The 17740-nt window shown below is 56.3% G+C and overlaps 1 protein-coding gene across 1 annotated transcript; it reads right to left on the reverse strand.

Annotated features, from left to right (window-relative positions):
• Positions 1-2569: 2569 nt before the first annotated feature.
• Positions 2570-12266, reverse strand: ZNF503 (zinc finger protein 503). Its single transcript, XM_082606351.1, has 3 exons — positions 11952-12266; positions 6994-11229; positions 2570-2757 (listed from the first exon to the last, which is right to left on the reverse strand). The coding sequence occupies exons 1-2, from the start codon at positions 12261-12263 to the stop codon at positions 9592-9594; spliced, it is 1950 nt and encodes a 649-aa protein (XP_082462477.1). The 5' UTR covers positions 12264-12266; the 3' UTR covers positions 2570-2757; positions 6994-9591.
• Positions 12267-17740: the final 5474 nt, after the last annotated feature.

Here is a 17740-nt window from a genome sequence, read left to right on the forward strand (position 1 = left end):
GAGGCTTCTAGGCAGCCAAGGGCCCTCACATCAGGTGGGCTGCCAGAATGGTGTAAAGGATCTGGATCCCAGCTGACCACGCCTGGGTTCTAGGACAGGGAAGGTGCTGAGGGCAGCTGGAAGACAGCCTGCATACAGTGGGGTCAGAGAGGAGGCTACATTCTCCCTAATTATCCCTACACTAAGCCTGGGGGCAGCAGACTACATCCAAATCCTCCTCACTGACTGAGAGGAAGATCCTTGCTTCCCATGGACTCGGGGCCCGGGCTGCTGGATGTGCAGGTTGCAGCTATTTGAGTGGGACTAGAATAAGTGGGTCCAGTGGTGTGCTGGTAAATGCTTAATAAACAGCTCTCTGGTGGGGGGAAAGCCTTCACTTAGAGTGTTTGCCAGTTGCTGTGGTGTAACTACTCCCACCATGGCTGATTTCAAGCTATCACCATAACATCACAGAATGACGAGATGGGAAGAGATGTGCACAGTTGGCTCTTGTGAGCCAATATGAGCTCACATAGTGTGTTGATTCCAACACACTACTAGGTGGGGCCTGACACCTGCATTAGGGTTAGGTAGGTTTGTGTGGCTTCAGTGTACAGAGAGGTAAAGGCCACTATGCAGTGGTGAAAAGCACAAAAATAATGGCCCTGGAGTCCAGTAGCCTATAACACAATCCCAGCTCTGCCACTTCCTAGCCGTGTGGTCTTGGGCAAATCATTTTACCTCTCTGTGCCTCAGTTTCCTCCTCCATAAAGTGGGGCAAGTGATAGTGCCTACTTCATAGAGTTATTGTGAAGGTTGCACAGGTTAACACTGGCCTGTAGTAGGTTGACATAAATGTTATTTGTTACAGTTAATCACACAGAGTAGTTGGAATGTAGCCATGGTCAGAAAAATTTAGAAAGGAAAACCCAGAGTCCCTCAGGGTGTTTCCCAAGGGCATGCTCTTTTTATTTAAAATCTTGGATTTCCTTCAATATCAAGGAGTTAAAATCTGCAGGCCCATGAACCCCCTGAAATTATTTTTCCAATGTGGAGTATATGGGCCATTGCTTTTATCTATTGGATTCTCAAAAAAAAAAAAAAAAAAAAAAAAAAGGCTGTGGTTTCTGCATCCTTCCCTCAACCCACAAAAGGCTTAAGAACTAGTGATGTGGAAGGTATAGAATTCCCACACCATAGGAATCGCCCCTGGAGGATGTGGGGGAGAGTTGTTTATAAAGCGTGTGAAAGAAAAATGGCAGAGACACAGAGAGACATGCAAAGAAGTCAGCCGAGAACTCTGAAATCTCTCTCCCTTTTTGAGACCTAAGGCCGAGGAAGCTTCCAGCAACAGGGCAACCAAACTGCTCACATTCATGGATTCCCTGTTCCTGCTTTCTCCTTACCCCTTTCAGTCTTAGGAGTCTCCCTAAGTCTTCCCTTTTCTGAATCTGCCCCCCTGCACCCCCTTGCCGCCTCCACTCCCCAGGACCTGGCATAGGTGTGTCCCAAGGGCCGGTGTGGGTGTATGGAGGCATGATTAGAACTTACTCGAGGGTCGCTGTGATTCAGTGATAACGTTTGTGTTCTTTTTGGTTGTGTCTTGTTTCTTTTACCTTTCTGTAGTTACCTTGTAATTATTTAAGGTAAGGTTAGTGCAAAGTTGATTTAGCATTGGTCTGCCTCTGTTTTGAGTTGGAGGCTGTATTCAGTTTTTTTCCAATAACATGGAAGGGGGTGGGAGGTAGGTTTAAAATGCTACTCCCTTTCATCCCATGAGATTTTAGTTTCGTTGTTGTTCTTTTTTCAAAGATGATCGGTCCCTTCTTCCTGGCTTGGTGCTGTGTGTGGGGTGCATGGCGAAAATGAACAGGTCCCTAACCAAAGCTCTTTATAGGGATAAAAATTATTTTTTGAGGGCTTCCCTGGTGGCGCAGTGGTTGAGAGTCCATCTGCCGATGCAGGGGACACGGGTTCGTGCCCCGGTCTGGGAAGATCCCACATGCCGCAGAGTGGCTTGGAGGCCCGTGAGCCATGGCCGCTGAGCCTGTGCGTCTGGAGCCTGTGCTCCGCAACAGGAGAAGCCACAAGAGTGAGAGGCCCGCGTACCGCAAAAAAAAAAAAAAAAAAAAAAATTACTTTTTGACAAATCCCACTCTAAATCATTGCAGTATACGACTCCAGGCACCTAAGAGGAACGAGAACTACAACTTTTGAGGACTTATCAAGTGCCACCCCTGCTCACTTTATCCACAAGAATCTGTGGTTTAGCGGTGCAAGTCACCAACCAGTGACCCTCTGGAAGGCCACCAATAAGAGAGCTCTCTCCTGACTCCAGTTCTGGGTAACCCCTTCTGCGGATTGCAGAGGAGTCTGCTAATGTCCTACCCCAACTCCCACCCTTCTTGCTCCCCTGAGTAACAGAACACTGAATTGATTTGAGGCAGCAGTGTGCCCAGCTAAACATTACATTTCCCAGCCTCCCTTGCAGCTAAGCGTGGCCATGTGACTAGGTCCTGCCCAATGAGGTATAAGCTGAGGAGTTGTCTGTGGATTCCAGAAAGACTCATTAAAAGGGAGGTACCCTTTTACCTCTTTTCACTCCTCCTTCCTGTTGTCTGGAATGAGGTGATGGTAGCTGAGCTCCAGCAGCCATTTTGGACTCAGAGATGACGTGAGGATGAAAGCTTCCTGGTTGGGCTGGCACAGAGGAAGGCAGAGGACCCTGGGTGCCTGATGACCGAAGGCCATTCTTAGCCTGGACCATCCACCTCTAGACTGAGAGAAGAGAACATTTATCTTCTTTAAGCCACTCTTTAAGGGTCTTTGTTACTGTCAGCAAATGCAATTTCCAACTGATGCATGGAAGCTCGCCAGGCCTCGTTTTGTGCCAGGGGCAAAGACATCCAAAGTTCCTCTAAACCCACTGCTACTTCTCCTCCTCCTCTCTTTGGAAGAATCATCCTGTCCAAGAGGGCCCAATTCTTTTGCATATTTCCTTCCTTCTGTCTTTTGTTTTCCTCTTTCTTCCCCCACCCCGCCCCGCCACTTTCCTTCCCTTTCCCTCCTTCTCTCCAACACTTATTGAACATCTACTAGGTTCCAGGTACCAAGCTAGCTGCCAGGACTAGGTATAGGTATAGGAGACAGTCCCTCCTCCCCAGTGCCTCAGAGTCCAGGCTGGGAGGAAAATGTAAAGAGAGTATGATGGGATGGACAGGTGCTACAGGAGCAAAGAGAAGGGCATTGGATCCAATGGGAAACACATGGGGGGCTTCCCGGAAGAGGTGACACTGGCCGGAGATTTGAAGCAGGAGTTTTGAGTTGCTGGTACTTAGGAAAATAAGGTAGAGGGCAAAGATTCCAGGCACAGGGACTAGCACAGTGGAGTACAGTGGTTAAGGACTCCAGTGCCGGAGCACAGACATGTGACTTCTCTCTAGTCCTCAGTTTCTTCACCTGTAAAAGGATAGTAGTATAGTAGTAGTAATAGGACTAGATGAGTGCCTGGAAGTAAGTGTGAAATGCATGCTACTTATTAACATTATTAGTGTTGGTAAATGTGCTGCCCATGGTGTGTGTAGACAAATAACAGTTTTGGAGACAAGTTTCACAGAGGCCATAAGTGGCTTGTCCATGGTTACACAACTAAGAAGAGGCACCACTCAAACCCTGGGGTCCTCATCCCTAGTCTAGTGGCCTTTATATGTCTACCCTCTGCCATTGCATTAAGTTCTGAGGGAATGCAAAGTGAGGGAAAGTGTGTGTGTGTGTGTGTGTGTGTGTGTGTGTGTGTGTGTGTGTGTGTGTGTGAAAACTGGAGGGCTTCCTGAAAATGAGTCTTGAGAAAGTTCTGAAGGACGGGGAAGGAGGAAGCCATTCCAGGGAAGAAGTGTATGATGAGCATAATCAACCAAGGTGTTGGGGGGCTAGCTGGCTGGAAGAGGGTCTGGACTGTGAAGACTGGTGAGACACAAGGTAGAACAGGCAAAGAGAGGCCAGGTGTTTGAAGATGAACCATGGTTATAGGCACTCTGATGGCCAGAGAATTTGAACCAGTGAACCACAGGGAGCCACAGTTAGTTCTTGAGCAAGGGGTCTGGTCATAATGAAACAATACTTTGGGAAGAGAAGAAGGAAAGAAATCTGTCTTTACTAAGAGCCAGTATGGGCCAGACAGTAGGTTGAGAATTTTCACACTAATGATTTCATTTGAGCCTCACAACAACCCTCTTAGGTGGGTATCCATATCTCCATTTTACAGATGAGAAAACTGAGGCCCAGATAAACTGAGTCATAGAGTTGAGCCAGTGGTGGAGCTAGAGTTCGATTTAGACCAGCCTGACCCCAAATTTGTGCTCTTTGCACTGCACCATGTGGCTTTAAGCTGTTCTCTCAGAACACCCCTTGTGCTGTGGGTATCCCATCAGGTGCTGCTGCTTCACCAGGGGCTCAAGAGTCTTTCTGCAGCCCAGACACCCCCTGGGCAAACCCCAGGGTCACACTGGGCAGAGAGAGATCAGTACCCCCAGGACTTTGGGGGATCTCCAGCACAGGGTAGGGTGAAGTGCTGGGGCTCTGGGTCTGATAGAAATGAGTTCAAATCCCAGCTTTGCTGTGCACTATCTGAACTTAAGCCTCAACTAACGGGGGCAGCGGGATGAACCCTAGATTGGGAGCCTGGCTGGAAGTGATGAACATCTGAGGAAGTGAAATAATAAGATGTCTGTATTCACTTCAAATTAATGGGTTGGGGGAGGCAAGAAGGAGGGGGCAGAGAGGAAACAAGATTGGTCACGAGTTGATAACTGTTGAGGCTGGGTGATGGGTTTGTGGGTGTCTAGTATACCATTCCCTCTACCTTTGTGTATGTTTGAAAATCTCCATGATAAAAAGTAAAATAATAGGTGCTTCCCTGGTGGCGCAGTGGTTCAGAGTCCGCCTGCCGATGCAGGGGACACGGGTTCGTGCCCCGGTCCGGGAGGATCCCATATGCCACGGAGCGGCTGGGCCCATGAGCCATGGCCACTGAGCCTGCGCGTCCGGAGCCTGTGCTCCGCAACGGGAGAGGCCACAACAGTGAGAGGCCCGCGTACCGCAAAAAAAAAAAAAAAAAAAAAGGAAAATAATAATAACAACGCTGAGAACTTAAAAGAAAAAGAAAACAGTTATGTCCACCACACTCTCTCCCAGCTGAATCAGAATCTCTGCCTCCCAGGCATTGTTATGCTTTAAAATTGCCTCAGGTGAGAGCAGCCAAGGTGAGAATCTCTGCATAGACTTCATCACTCACTAGCTGTATAACCTCAAGCTAGTATCCTTCCCCTGCTGAGCCTCCGTTTTCTCATCTGTAAAACAGGGGTAAAGCTTCTAACAACCTCATGGAATTGTTGTGAGGTTTAAATGGATAATACAGGATAATATGGGTTGGGCCTAACAGAGTGAGCAGGTCAGCCTGCAGCTTTGCAGTCACTCTGAGCACCACCAGGTCTCTAGCCATAGTATTATAGATGAGGAACCGCAAGGCAATATGTGCAGAAGAGGCCATCAGATGGCCTCCCAGGGACAGTCCTCACCTTCTGGGCAACTTTTACACGTTTTCCAAAGCACAGGGAGTTCATTAACTAGAAAGCTTTTTCATCTGCCTTTCCTTATTGCTTAAAGACCACTCAGCACAGAGACACCAGGGTCACTTAGTGTCACTGCCAGAGGTACAGATTGGGGCGGGGCTTGAATGAAGGGAAAAGCTTGGGCTTTCTCTGTTGGCCTTACCACTGGCTTCCAGGACTTAGCCTCAGTTTCTCCATCTGTGTCGGGTGAGTAAAGAGATGGGCAGCCCTTGGCAAGGGGTAGGTCTTAGGAAATAATCAGAGAATGAGAATGAATGAATGCATGAATGTCTGGGGATCACTTCACTATGACAGACAAAGTGACCTGTCGGAGCCTTGATGAGGTCAGTGGGAGCTCCCTGGGATGGGGAGGGGCCCTTGACACGTGGGCTAACTCCTCTGGGGTAGAAAAAGAGAGCACGGGGAACACAACAGCAGAAGCTAGTGCAGGTGGAGAAGCGCGGAGGACATGGTTCGCAGCAGGACAGGAGCAAGGAACTACCAGGAGGGAGCTCCGGGACACCAATTCGAAAACCGTGCGAAGGTGGAGGCGTGGGGTCTTGGGATGACCACCCAGCCGGCGTCCCGCGCGCTGGCCAGGGTTCCGGGTCTCTTGCCCGCTCCGCTGGACTCCGCATCGCCGCCTGGCGGACACGCCGCGCTCCGCTCGGGCTTCGGCGGCAGCCGGCCGGCGTGCGGAGGATCCCGCGGCAGTTCAAGAGACAGCGGGAGAGCCGGGGGCGCGGAGCGAGGATGGGGCGTCTGTTCCCCGAGCGGCGTCGCGCCTGCTCTGGACCTGCAGCACACACTGGCACCCTCTCCTCACTAACCCGGCGCCGGGGGTGACTCAGCTCCATCTCACACGTCGGGGAACGCTTTCTTCCCCCAACCTCCGGCCCCCAGCTCCAGAATTTTACTGCCTCTGAGGAGATTCTCCGGGAAGGTCTCATTAAAATTTCAAGGCGTTTTGGGTTTGATTTTTGTTAATAAAATATCGAGACTGGGCGTGAAGGCACGAGCGTGCCCAGTTCGTCTCCGTGCCGGTCCCAGACCTGAAATTCCAGGGTTGGGGAATTTCTAGGTCCTTCCCTCCCAAGTGGGTCCCGGCGGGCAAGGTGTGGTGGCCCTGCCCGAAGACTCGAGGCAAAGGAGAGCGAAGCGTGTGGGTCGGAGTGGCCAGGGGCGTGGGGCTGCTGGTGAGGGGTGAGCAAGGGCCTGGTTTTCATGTCACAAGCCGTGGACACTGGAGTCCTCGGGACTCGGGCCGCACCACCTCCTCGAATGTCCTCCCATCCCACTGGGTGTGTGTGTGTGTCTGTCCGAGAGCCTGCGGGTGACAAGTCACTCCATCGGCCGAGGTTCTCAATAAGCTAGATCCAGCTAGGCCCAGCCCAGCCTCTCTTACCCGGACCAGAGTGGGAGCAAGACGGCGTCGTCCCGGGTGCAGTGCGGGCAGGCGGCTCGGAGGCGCGGGAGGCTGCCCCCTCCGGGTAGGCGACGTAAAGCCTGTCTTCCTCTACCAAGTCCTCTCCAGGAGGAGGCCTAGGAGCTCCCCGCGGCGTCCCGGAGGTCGCCGGGCCTGCTTTGCGTTCAACCCGGGAAAAGGCCCCGCAGGCGTGAGGCTGACGCTGGGAGGAGGGTGTAAAAATCTCAGTCACCAACCCTCGAGCAAATGGCTGCGGGGACCGCGCGGTTGACTGACCGAAGTCTGAGGCCGAGGGCGGCCTCTGCGCGGCGGTGAGCTTCCCGAGGCAGCAGGGGGAGCTTGACGCCGAGGGAGACCGGTGGCTCGGAGAACCCAGAACAGCCTGACCCTGGGGAGAGAAGAGTTCGGGGCGCGCGCTCAGCGCCGCGACTCCAGGGTCCCAGGATCCCAGGAAAGGCGAGCTCTGTACCCAGACTCCCGTGGACCCGGCGGGGCGAGCGCCCAAACAGCCAGAGACCAGGACTTGCGCCCGGGCCTGGAGTATGAGTGTGTGTGTGATCGCGGGTGGGGGTGTGTGATCGTGGGTGGGGGTGGGCCTTGGACACCCGCCCCCCTCCCAAAAAATTAGACTTCTTCTCTGCCTGGTTCCATGGGCGCTTCAGGCAGCTCCGTCCTGCCGCTCAAGTTGGGGAGAAGGGAGAGGTGCGCCCCGCGGGGATCCGCGCCCGGACGTAGAGTCCCGCCGCGCCTTTGCGGAGCTGAGCTCGCAACCCAGAACGGCCGTCGGCGTCTACCTGGTCGCCCCAGCGAGGCCGACAATGGGCGCCAGGACCCTCGCGGGGCCGAACTGGAAGGGGCTTCCGGGTCCCGGGCCCGGGCGCGCTCTTCTGCGGCGCTGACTGGGATAAAGCGCAGACTGCAGAGAAATCGGGATGTGGAAAAGCAGCCGCGGCGCCGGCCTGACGCGGGTCCCGACTCCGGAGAGAGGAAGCAGCCCCGGGGGGAGGGTGGTGGCTGGAGGAGGTCGGCTGGTGGCCGCCTTTGGCCCTCCGCAGCCGGAAGAAGAAAAGGAAAGCGAACTCACTTTCCCCCTAGGGACAAGAGGGCTCCGGCGCGCTCTCCTCCCCAGGCCTGGGAAACAGGTTCCCAAGCGCCCTCCGACCCACAATCGATCTCGCCTGCCCGCCTGGAACGGGGGATGCTTGGAAAGCCAAGAGAGGGACAGCGGGTGGCGGCATCTCCTCCGGGCCGAGGCCGAGCGGGCGAGTCCCGACCTGCGCCGCTCTCTGCACAAAACGAAACCCAAACTCCCGAAAATCTCAGTAGGGAAAAAATTTTAAATCCTTTTCTTTTCTTTCACTTTTAACAAACCAGCTGCTGGGAGAAAAATTAAAAACGAAATTAGCGATAGCTAAGGACACTATCTTTCCAAATTGTGAAATCTCCTTTAAAAATATTTTCCCCAAGGCCAACCCCACGACTGGCCAGCCCGTCTGAAGCCTTTGCCTCTTCCTGAAAATCAGAACCAAACAATCGGAAATGCGGCCACAGTCCTGGGAAGAATGAGTAGCCATGAGGGAACCCACTGAGGCCGAAACTGCCTTGCTCCTCTTTCTCTTTAACCAAAAATAAAAAAAGATAATAATAAGAAGTAAAACCTTTTAATACATCAAATATACGGAATTTTAATCTTTAAAGCGATACATTGTCTATTATTTTAGTACATGACGTAAACCTTACTTGTCCCCTTCTCAGCGGGTGGACTTAAAAATTAAAAATAGTTAAGTGTTCCTTTTAAAGAACAAAATAAGGCAAATGAGGTTTTGGAATAGAACTGTTTTTTCTTTTTTTTTTTATCTTCCAGACTACATACAAAAAAATATCCATTCTCTTTCGATGGTATATACCTTAAAAATAATTGCAATTTGAAATCAGAGCTGACAAATTGTGACTTGTTTTGTTTTTTTTTTCATTTTTTGTAACAAACATGCAGGTAAATTTGTTTCAATCAGACATTAAATAAGAACGTACAATACAATCATAGCAATTTTAAAGTAACATTAAAGAGAAGACCTCTAGTTCTGTGGAGGTTTTGTATTTATTTATAATCTACAAGGGACGGGAGGGTTTGTTTTCCACATTTTTACCCTCAAGTTTTAATTTTTTCCCCCTCTTCCTTTTTACCTACGGAGCTCAAACTAAGTAATGCACTTTTGAACCACGGGTCCGCTTGGAGCTAACATAAATAAATACCAGTGTCCACCGATGCAGTCCTCAGATGAACACTTTCTCAATTATTTTTTCCTTCTTTTTCTATAAAAAGTCAAATGATATTTTTTCAACTTTTATAAAGTTTGGGTGGGGAGATGAGAGGTGGGGAAAAGGGGAGTGAGTTTCTCACCGGGTCTCGGTCGCTGTTTCGGGTAGATAGATACGGTATATATATATTTTTTCCTTTTCTGGCCCGGGTGATCCCCACGCGCGGTGACAGTAGCCTCTGCCCTGTTCCCGCCCCTCCCTCGGCTCTTCCCCACCCCCCAGTTCTTTTCCTTCCCTCGACAGCCCTCCCGACCGTCCTCACTGGTACCCCAGCGCAGAGGCCGTGGTCAGTCTCTGTCCGTAGAGGGCGTAGGGGGAGTAGTAGGGTCCGGTGGCGGCGGGCACGGGCACGGGAGCGCCGGGCGTGGGGAGCGGGCTCTTGGAGTAGGGGTGATAGCGGCTGCTGAGTCCCAGCGCGTGGTGAGGGCTGCGCAGCGCCAGCGTCCCGGGGCTGCCCGGGGCGCCCGACGTGGGGATGTGCATGTGGCAAGCCATGGCGGCCGCTGCAGCGCTGGCCAGAGACGAAGAGCTGGGGTAGCCCGACAGCAGTTTGTCTGTCCCGGGGAAGGCCGTATGGGTCCGCAAGTGGCTCAGCAGCTCTTCGGACGTAGCGAAGCGCTTGTCGCAAGGCCCGTTGGCCGACACCCAGTTGCAGATGTGGGGGAGTGGGTCGTTAGGGAGCATGAAGCCGTAGGGGTAGAGGGGGTGGCCGGCCAGAGAGGGCGGTGTGGCGCCGGCAGCCGCGGCAGCGGTTAGCGATGAGTGCATGCCGTGCAGAGGGTGCGTCGGGTACACCAGCGGGTATCCGGACTTGAGAGCCGCAGCCGCCGCGGCTGGATCGTGAGCGCACGACGCGCTGGCTGCCGCCGCCCCAGCCAGGTGGCTGGCGCAGTGATAGCTGAGGCAGTACGGGTCCCGGCACAAACTGGCTGTCATCACGGACGGCGGCGACGCTCCGGCCAAGGGGCTCGAGCCGGCGGGCTTACTGCAGCCCAGAGAGCCCGCCGCGGCCGCCGCCAGCTGCGCCCCCACCAGGCTGCCCGGCTTGGTGGGGTCGAGCGCCACCCCGTGTGGCAGGAACTGGGGCGGGTAGCCGGCGTAGGCCCCAGCCAGGCTGCCTGGGTAGGTCATGCCCGCGGGAGGCAGAGGAAACACTGTCTGGCCCGGCTTGTAGGGCGACACGGGCGCCACCAGCCCAGAGCCCAACACCGAGGAGGAGGTGGGCGCGCTGGGGCCGGAGCCGGAGCCCGATGAGCCGCCACAGTCCGAGCCTAGAGCCTTGCCCCCGGGACCCCCATCTGGGTGCTGGTTCACGTCCACATTAATCCCGCCGCCACAGCTAATCCGGCCGTGCGCCAACCCCGTAGGTCCCCCTTCGGCCGAGGCGCCCCCGGAGCCCTTGCTGCCGCCACCACCGCCGCCCGCCTCGGGGTCCTTCTTGTCGTCCTTGCCCTCCGGGCCGCCCCCGGCCGAAGGCAGCATGCCTCCTGGCGAGCAGGCCGAGGCGCTGGAGCTTGGGCTGCCTGTCCTGGGCGTGAATGGCTGGCAGGTGGCGCTCGGTACCCGGAATCCTGACTTCTCCGCCGAAACCCCCCCGCCGCCGCCCCCGCCGCCCCCGCCTCCGCCGCCGCCGCCGCCGCCGCCTCCCGGCTCCTTCTTATCCGAGCCGGGTTTGGAGTACGGCTTGAAACTCGACTTGTCCTCCACGCCGATGTCGCTCATCTTGAGGGGGCCCGACTTTGAGTCCTTGTCGCCCCCGGCGCCGCCGCCGGCACCGCCCGCGCCTCCCCCGTTGGAGGCGACCGAGGAGAGTTTGGACGAGGGCGAGGGGTCGGGCTTCCCGATCTGCGAGCATGTTTGGGCCAACAGCGCCAGCGGGCTCTTCTTGGCATCAAGCTGCGGGGGTCAGACGTGGTGGGGGGGCACAAAGAAAGAAGGGGAAACCCTTTAGAATCTTGGCTTCTAGGTTTCAAACACACCTCCGCCAAGACCCGCAAAGATCCTCCCAGCCCCAAGGCGCAATTCTAGGCGACACCCCTTCTACACATACACATTCTCGCTCTTGAGAAAGGCCACAGCACTCCCCTCCGCCCGCCATCAGGATCTTTCCTGTCCTCTCCAAGCGATAACTGTATTTTAAAAAAATTGCAAAATGTTTTGGTTTCTGACTCTTTGACCCAGAACTGTAACCCCACGCACCCACACACACCCCTAATTCGAGTAAGGGTTCGGGTGGTTGGCGCCTTAGAGGCTGTGTGCAAACACCAGCTTCTGGAGAACCGGAGAACTGGGACTTTGGAACCGTATTTTGGGCTCCCGGGCTCCTATCTTCCAGGCTGCGAATGAGCGGACCTGGGTCAGGGTAGGGGCTTTAATACCAAAGGGAGAAACAAGTTTCGGCTGCCTTGTCTTCTAGCATTCACACCTCATTCTACCTCCTCCCCTCTTTCCGCCCTAGTTTTAAGGTGCGGGAGCACTATCCTCTCCTCTCATCCCGGAGCTGAATCACTCCGACCCCCCGCCTTTCATTCCCCCCCTCCCGATCCCGAGAGAAAGAAATCCTGTGAAGGGGCAGCCAGGGTGGTGGTCCCAGCGCGATCCAGGAATAGGGTCCTTACCTCTATGGGGCTGACGGGAGTAGAAGGCAGGGGCTGCAGGTACTCGGGGTGCAAAATGTGGCCAGTCCGTGCCGTCAGCATCTTCAGCACCTTGATGGGCAAGCGGTTAGCCTGGCGGAGAGGGTCAGAGGGGGGCACGGCGTGCACAAAAGGCTTGGTGCTGCCGGCCGGGGACGAGCCTGGGCCGGGGCCGGAGCCGGAGCTATTTCCAGAGAGCGCGCTGGTCCAGGCAGGGTCCGCACTGCCGCTGCCGCTGCCGCCGCCGCTGTGCTTACTGCTTCTTAAGGCAGAAAGCGAGGGCGCTGTGCTCATGACCCACCCGCGCGCATGGGAGCAGCGGGGGGAGGGCTCCTGGAGGCGCGGGGCGGGCTCGGGGCTGCGCGCTCGCCGGGGGAGCAGGAGCAGGAGCAGCAGGAGGAGGAGGAGGAGCTGGCGCGGCGATCACGGGCGCCCAGAGCGCCTTCTCGGCGCCTGGAGCCAGAAGCGAATAATCCTGGGTGGCCCGCAGCGGAGCCGTGGCCGAGCGGGAGGAGCCGGCCCGACTGCGGGAGTGCCGAGTGGCTCGCGGTGTCCGCCTCGGGCTGTGCCCCTGCGCTGCGCACTCGCGGCCCGGCGCTAGCGCCTGCGCTGCTCTCCACGATGTGAGCCGCTGCCTGTCCAGCCTGGGCTCTGGCGAGGAAACTCACTTCAAAAGCAGCTGCACCGAGGGGGAGATTAAAGCCTTTGCCGCCTTCCAATCAAATGGGAGCCCGAGGTGATTGGAGGGTCAAGGGGATGTGACGCGTCCCGCGCCGCCGCCGCCGCAGCCAGGACTCTCAGCGCTGGTTTTAATGGGCAGCTCCCTCTTCGCCGCTCCCCCTGCGTGTCCCTCCCCTGATTTCGCTCGGAGGACGAGCTGGACATTTATTCTACGTTTGCTGTCTGCCGCCTCCCTCTTTTTTCTTCCTCGTCGTCCGTCCTTTCCCCAGCTGGAGAATAAACTGAAACCTTCTTTTGCAGGAGAGTGTGTGTGAGGAACAGTTTGGGGGTGTTCAGAAGGAGCACTGGCGGGAGTCTGGACAACAGCCGGACTGTCAACTCGGCCGCACAGAGGGCCCGCACACCAAATATTCTCTCCTCCTGCTCCTCAGTGGTAATTGAAATCTCTTGCGGTGCGGCCGCCTGGGTAAGGAGAGGTGGGGAGCGGGTGTTGGAGGAAGTCCGCCCGCCCGCTTTGATTTCTCGAGATTCGGCGGCGGAGAAACCAGAAGCTGGGTGGGCAGCGGAGGCGGTGGAGGCCTGTCTCCGCTTGGTGTTCTAGGCTCCCCGCCCTTCCCGGCCACGTGACGCCCGGGGATGCGCAGATTGGGGCAGGAGCGGGGGTCACATGTTTCCTCTGTTTCACACTCGGCCCCCCCCATTCTTACTCTCCCCTGCTACCCTCTCTTCTACCCACCCCCCCCGCCCCGTTCTTTGGGCATCTCCACCCCTCCATCAATTGTCAATGTTCCTCGACCGCAATCAATCAGTTATTTGTCAGCTCTTGTCAATCCGACGGTGATTTATGTCAGCTTTTGTTGCTGATTACAAGGCGGGTGCGACTGGAAGGCAAAAAGAGAGAGGGAGAGACGGAGAGGAAGGAAGAGACTGAGGGAACTGGAGGAGGGGGAAAGAGGAGCAGCCTCCTGGGATGAGAGGCGGGGGCTCTAAGAAAAAGAATGAAAGAGGAGAAAGAGGCGCTCAGTGTCAGGAAAATGAATAGTGAGAGTAAAGTGCGCAGGTGCGCCCAGGGCGCTGAGAGGGGTGCGCTGGCCTGGGGTGTGCACCTCGCTGCTCTCAATATCGGAGAGAGAGATACAACCTTCCACCCCTGGGGAATTCCGGTCCTTTGGGGCCGCGGAGTTCCGGGCGGCACAGGGTATCCGAGACGGGCGGTGGCGACGTCTAACACGGGAGAGTCGTCCCCTCTCCGCCCAGCCCCCCCGCCAGGGTAGTCCCTTCAGGGCGTGTAGTGTGCAGTCTTCAGGCTGCCGGCCTGCCGCGGACCCCGCCCTCCGTGGTGACCCGACTCCAAACTGGGAGACTTCTTTCTAAGAGCCACACCACCAACGTAACCTTGAGTCCTGGAGGTCAGTGGTGGGGTACGCCCGCCTCAGTTCTTTGACACCCGCCCCCCATCGTGGCTAGGGCTGAGAGACTGCGAAGAGGCCTGACCAGGGGTCCTTGCACAAGATAACGTTTCAGGCTCACTCAGGCCCCCTCTCCACCCTCCCTCACGCCGCGCCATCCCCGCAGTCTTGGTAGCCGGGGTTACTCCGGGCTGCTCGCTCGAATTTATTGGAACGTCGAGCCGGGACTGACCGGCGCGGGGAGAGCGGAGAGACGGAGTGAGAGGGAGAGAGGGGGCAGCTGCCTGTGGGAACACCGGCTCTTCCAGGGAAGCGGAGCGGGACTGCCGCGTTCCCCTCGATTTGCACCGTCACTCTGGCTGTTTGGAAGGAAGAGGGGAGGCGCTGTGCGTGCCTCCGTGTACCTGGATCTGAGTGCAGAAGTGTGTAATGAATGCCTGTGCCGCTGTGTGAGTTGTCAGGGCTTTGGGAGCGTCCGGAGCGAGTTCGGGGGTCACCTCCAAAAACTCGCAGAAACTGGAAGCGGGTGAGAGGAGGACACATCCCCTTCGTAGGAAGGACTTGGAATACTTTGAATATCCCCTCCCCCACTTTTCCGCCCCGGCTCTTCTTTTGTTGTCAAGTCCTTTTGATAAATGGTGGTGCTGGGAGCGCTGGGGAGCCTGGAGCCAGTCTGTACCCGCGCGGGGGCGGGGGCCGGGCCTGGAGACCCGGTTTCCACTCGTGCTCAGCCGGCCCTGATCCCCGTAGGCGCGGAAGTCGGGTCTGGGACCTGCCCTCGGCGTGCTCGCCCTCTCCTCTCTCACCACCCCATTCCTCTCTCCCTCATTTTTGTCTCTGTCTCCCACTCCGAACAGGTACCGAGAACTTTCTGGGGGTGAGTTTTAGAATTTTCTCGTAGGCATTCTTTTTATGCGTTTTAATCTTATCCCTTGATTCTTTAGGTTGGTAGACGTCATGAGATGGTAACTTGTCTAAAGATAATTTGGAGAAGAGGGGAGTGAGGCGCTGTGTATATGGGGAGTTTGTCGGTGTATGTGAGCGTGTTTAGGTGTAATAACACACCTAAATTCAAGGGGCTTTGGAGTGTCTGCCTGTGCGACAACGGAGGAAGGTGAGTCCGTGAGACGGTGGTGAGGCCACAAGCGAGGTTGTGAAGGTTGTCTGAATAATCTTTGGGGAGCGAGTCCCAGTGCCCGTTTCTGAGGACGGGACGATTCTAAGTTGTCTCTGCAGGGCAGACACTGTGAGGCCGCCTGTATCCTGCGCGTCTGTTGGTGTATGTCTGTGTCATTGGGTGCATGGCTGTTGGTTGTTGGCCCCGATCAACTGTAGATCTCCCAGCCCTGGGCCCCGTGTCGCAGCGGCCTCCCGGTGAGGCCCGGACACTGAATGCTGGGGGCGTCGGCCAGAGATGCAGGTGACCGCGCCCTCCCTATGCCTCGCCCTGCAGTCTCCAGACTCAGTCCATTCCCTCTCCTGTAATTCCAGCAGCTCTCTTTTTACGCCCAGCTGCTGGGGGAACCAGAGAGTGGCCCCCGCGTCCCCCGGAATGGGCGTGCCGCGGTGTGGTCGCACACGCTCGCGGGCCTGCGCGGTGTAGCGCGGGCGTGGGTCTCAGTCCTCGTGCATTCGCGCTTCACAAAATCCGACTCCGAAGGTCCGAGCGCACGGGGGCGCCTAGGGGTCTGCGCGCCCGGGGCTTTTGGTAGGCGCCAGCGTCGGAGCCTGCCCATCTCGAGAGGGAGGCCAAATCCCCGGAGGCCGCGCAGGCCGTGGGGGTGAGGGAGTTATTAATTCCTAGGTCTAATGCCGCCAACCCCCAGCGGCGACTGGCCTGGATGTCCTGCAGATTTTATTTGCACACAATGGAAATGATTTGTTTTCTCTAAAAAAGGAGTGGGCATGGCAGATATTTGAGGAGGGGGTGGGAGGAGAAGGAAGGGGAGAGAGCTGAGGAGAAAAGTTTGAAAATGCCTTGAACTATTCACTGTCGAGATGGCTAATCAGTATTGAGGCCGGAGGGCAGGCGGGCCGCCTTTCACCGCCGCTTCCCTTTCATCTCGGGCTCGGCGGAGGCGCTCAATTAAAAGCCTATCAGTTTGTAAGTAAATCAACGCCTATCAGAGTTGTCACATCAAACAAAACGATTATTATTGCAGCCCGCCTCCCCTATTAATCTCCCTCGAAGATAATCCGCCTGACAGGTCAGGCCCGGCGAGCTGGAAAGCCTGGCCCAGAGCGCCCAAACAGTCCCGGACTGGCGCGCGCCCCTTGGGGCACCCCCTCCCTCCCTCCCGCCCCGCCTCGTGGTCCCCCGGGAGCTGGGAGAGAAAGGGCGAGCGGAGGCCGCTGGACCCAGGCCCGCCCCTCCGGACTGGGAGCCGGGCCCAGATTCGATGGGCTGGTGGGGGACGGTGCCGGACGGCCCTTGCCTCTTCTGGGACCAGGGGGGTGGTACCAGGCTTGCCAGGACCACAGCCTGGCCTGGTCCCTGGGCCTCGCCAAGGCCTGCACTCTTCTCGGCTCGCTTCGCCTGGTTCTTCCCCACCCCCCCACCCCCACTCGTTTTTGTTTCCTCTCCCGCTTCTTTCTTGGCCCCCTACCCGTTTTCTTCCTTTCCCCCCTCTTCATTTATACTTTTTCTACTAGCCAGGGAATATTTCCTATCCTCTCTCCCTTCTCTCAGTATACCGTATATACCACTTCAGCGCAACCACACTCGCTGAACAGGGCATTCTCAGGGCCCGGGTTACTTCTCTGTGGCAGGGCTGCCTTAGGAGTGTGTGCAATTCCCAGGAACTCAGGACCAAGTCCTTCCTAATTTCTCCCCACTCAGGGGTTCTCAGAAGCTCTACGCCTGTTTAAGGATTGGGTGCGTATGGAGGGGTGAGAAAAAAAGAGAGACCAGGTCAGTGAGATGGGTGGACGGTCGCAAGCTTCCTATTCTGGAATTAGTATTTGATCTTGGAATTTCACAGCTGCAGTGTCACTGACCTAGCTGGTGGCGCTGCCTGGGCTTTGCAAATATGCGAGGGAGACCCACGGGGCATCTGGGCCTCGGCCCTGAGTATGTGAGGGGGTAGCTAACATTTCATAAGTAAATACACCCAGATAACTGCTTCTATAGCCTCAACTGGTGTTCGGAGGCCCGGGTGGGGCCTGGATTCCTCACGGGTGTGAAATCATGGCCTTCTTCCCGGTGGCCTCCTGCTTTGAGCTTTGGGATGCTTCGGAATCAAGCGCGATCCACCCTTTTCTGCGCTCTTGCTCCAAACCGATAGGCCCAAATGGTCACTGCTCTGGCCTGGTGGAGCCGGGATTGAGGGGTGGTTGAAGTGTCTGAGGGGGAGCGGCTGCCCGCAGGATCTCAGGCCTTAGTACCTTAAATGCTGGGCTCAGCGCCTCGGAAAGTCTCCCTCTCAATGTGTGTAGGGGGGAGAACCCCCAAGGCCCAGCAGTGTTGGCTGTCGGGCCGAGCCTCTCCCAATAGTCACGCCAGGGTCCGAGGCAGCAGATATGGAATAGAGCCCACCTCGGAGTGCTCGGCGCCCGGAGCTGCAGAACCCGTGGCCCCTACCGCGCAGTCCCGAAAGCCCCCCATTTGTGTGCACTTTCCACAGCTGACCTAGTAGGAATAGTTATTTCCTTACCCAGAAATATTGTAGCGGTGCAGTGGCT

The sequence above is a fragment of the Mesoplodon mirus genome (genome assembly GCF_964341445.2).
Source record: "Mesoplodon mirus genome assembly, chromosome: 2".
In the NCBI taxonomy this organism is placed as follows: domain Eukaryota; kingdom Metazoa; phylum Chordata; class Mammalia; order Artiodactyla; family Ziphiidae; genus Mesoplodon; species Mesoplodon mirus.

Bases quoted from the DNA above. Each gene is read 5' to 3' on its own strand.
- ZNF503 (XM_082606351.1), bottom strand. From the start codon at position 12,263: ATGAGCACAGCGCCCTCGCTTTCTGCCTTAAGAAGCAGTAAGCACAGC. The intron at 11,230-11,951 runs GTAAGGACCCTA...TGACCCCCGCAG, and splicing joins CTCCCGTCAGCCCCATAGAG to CTTGATGCCAAGAAGAGCCC.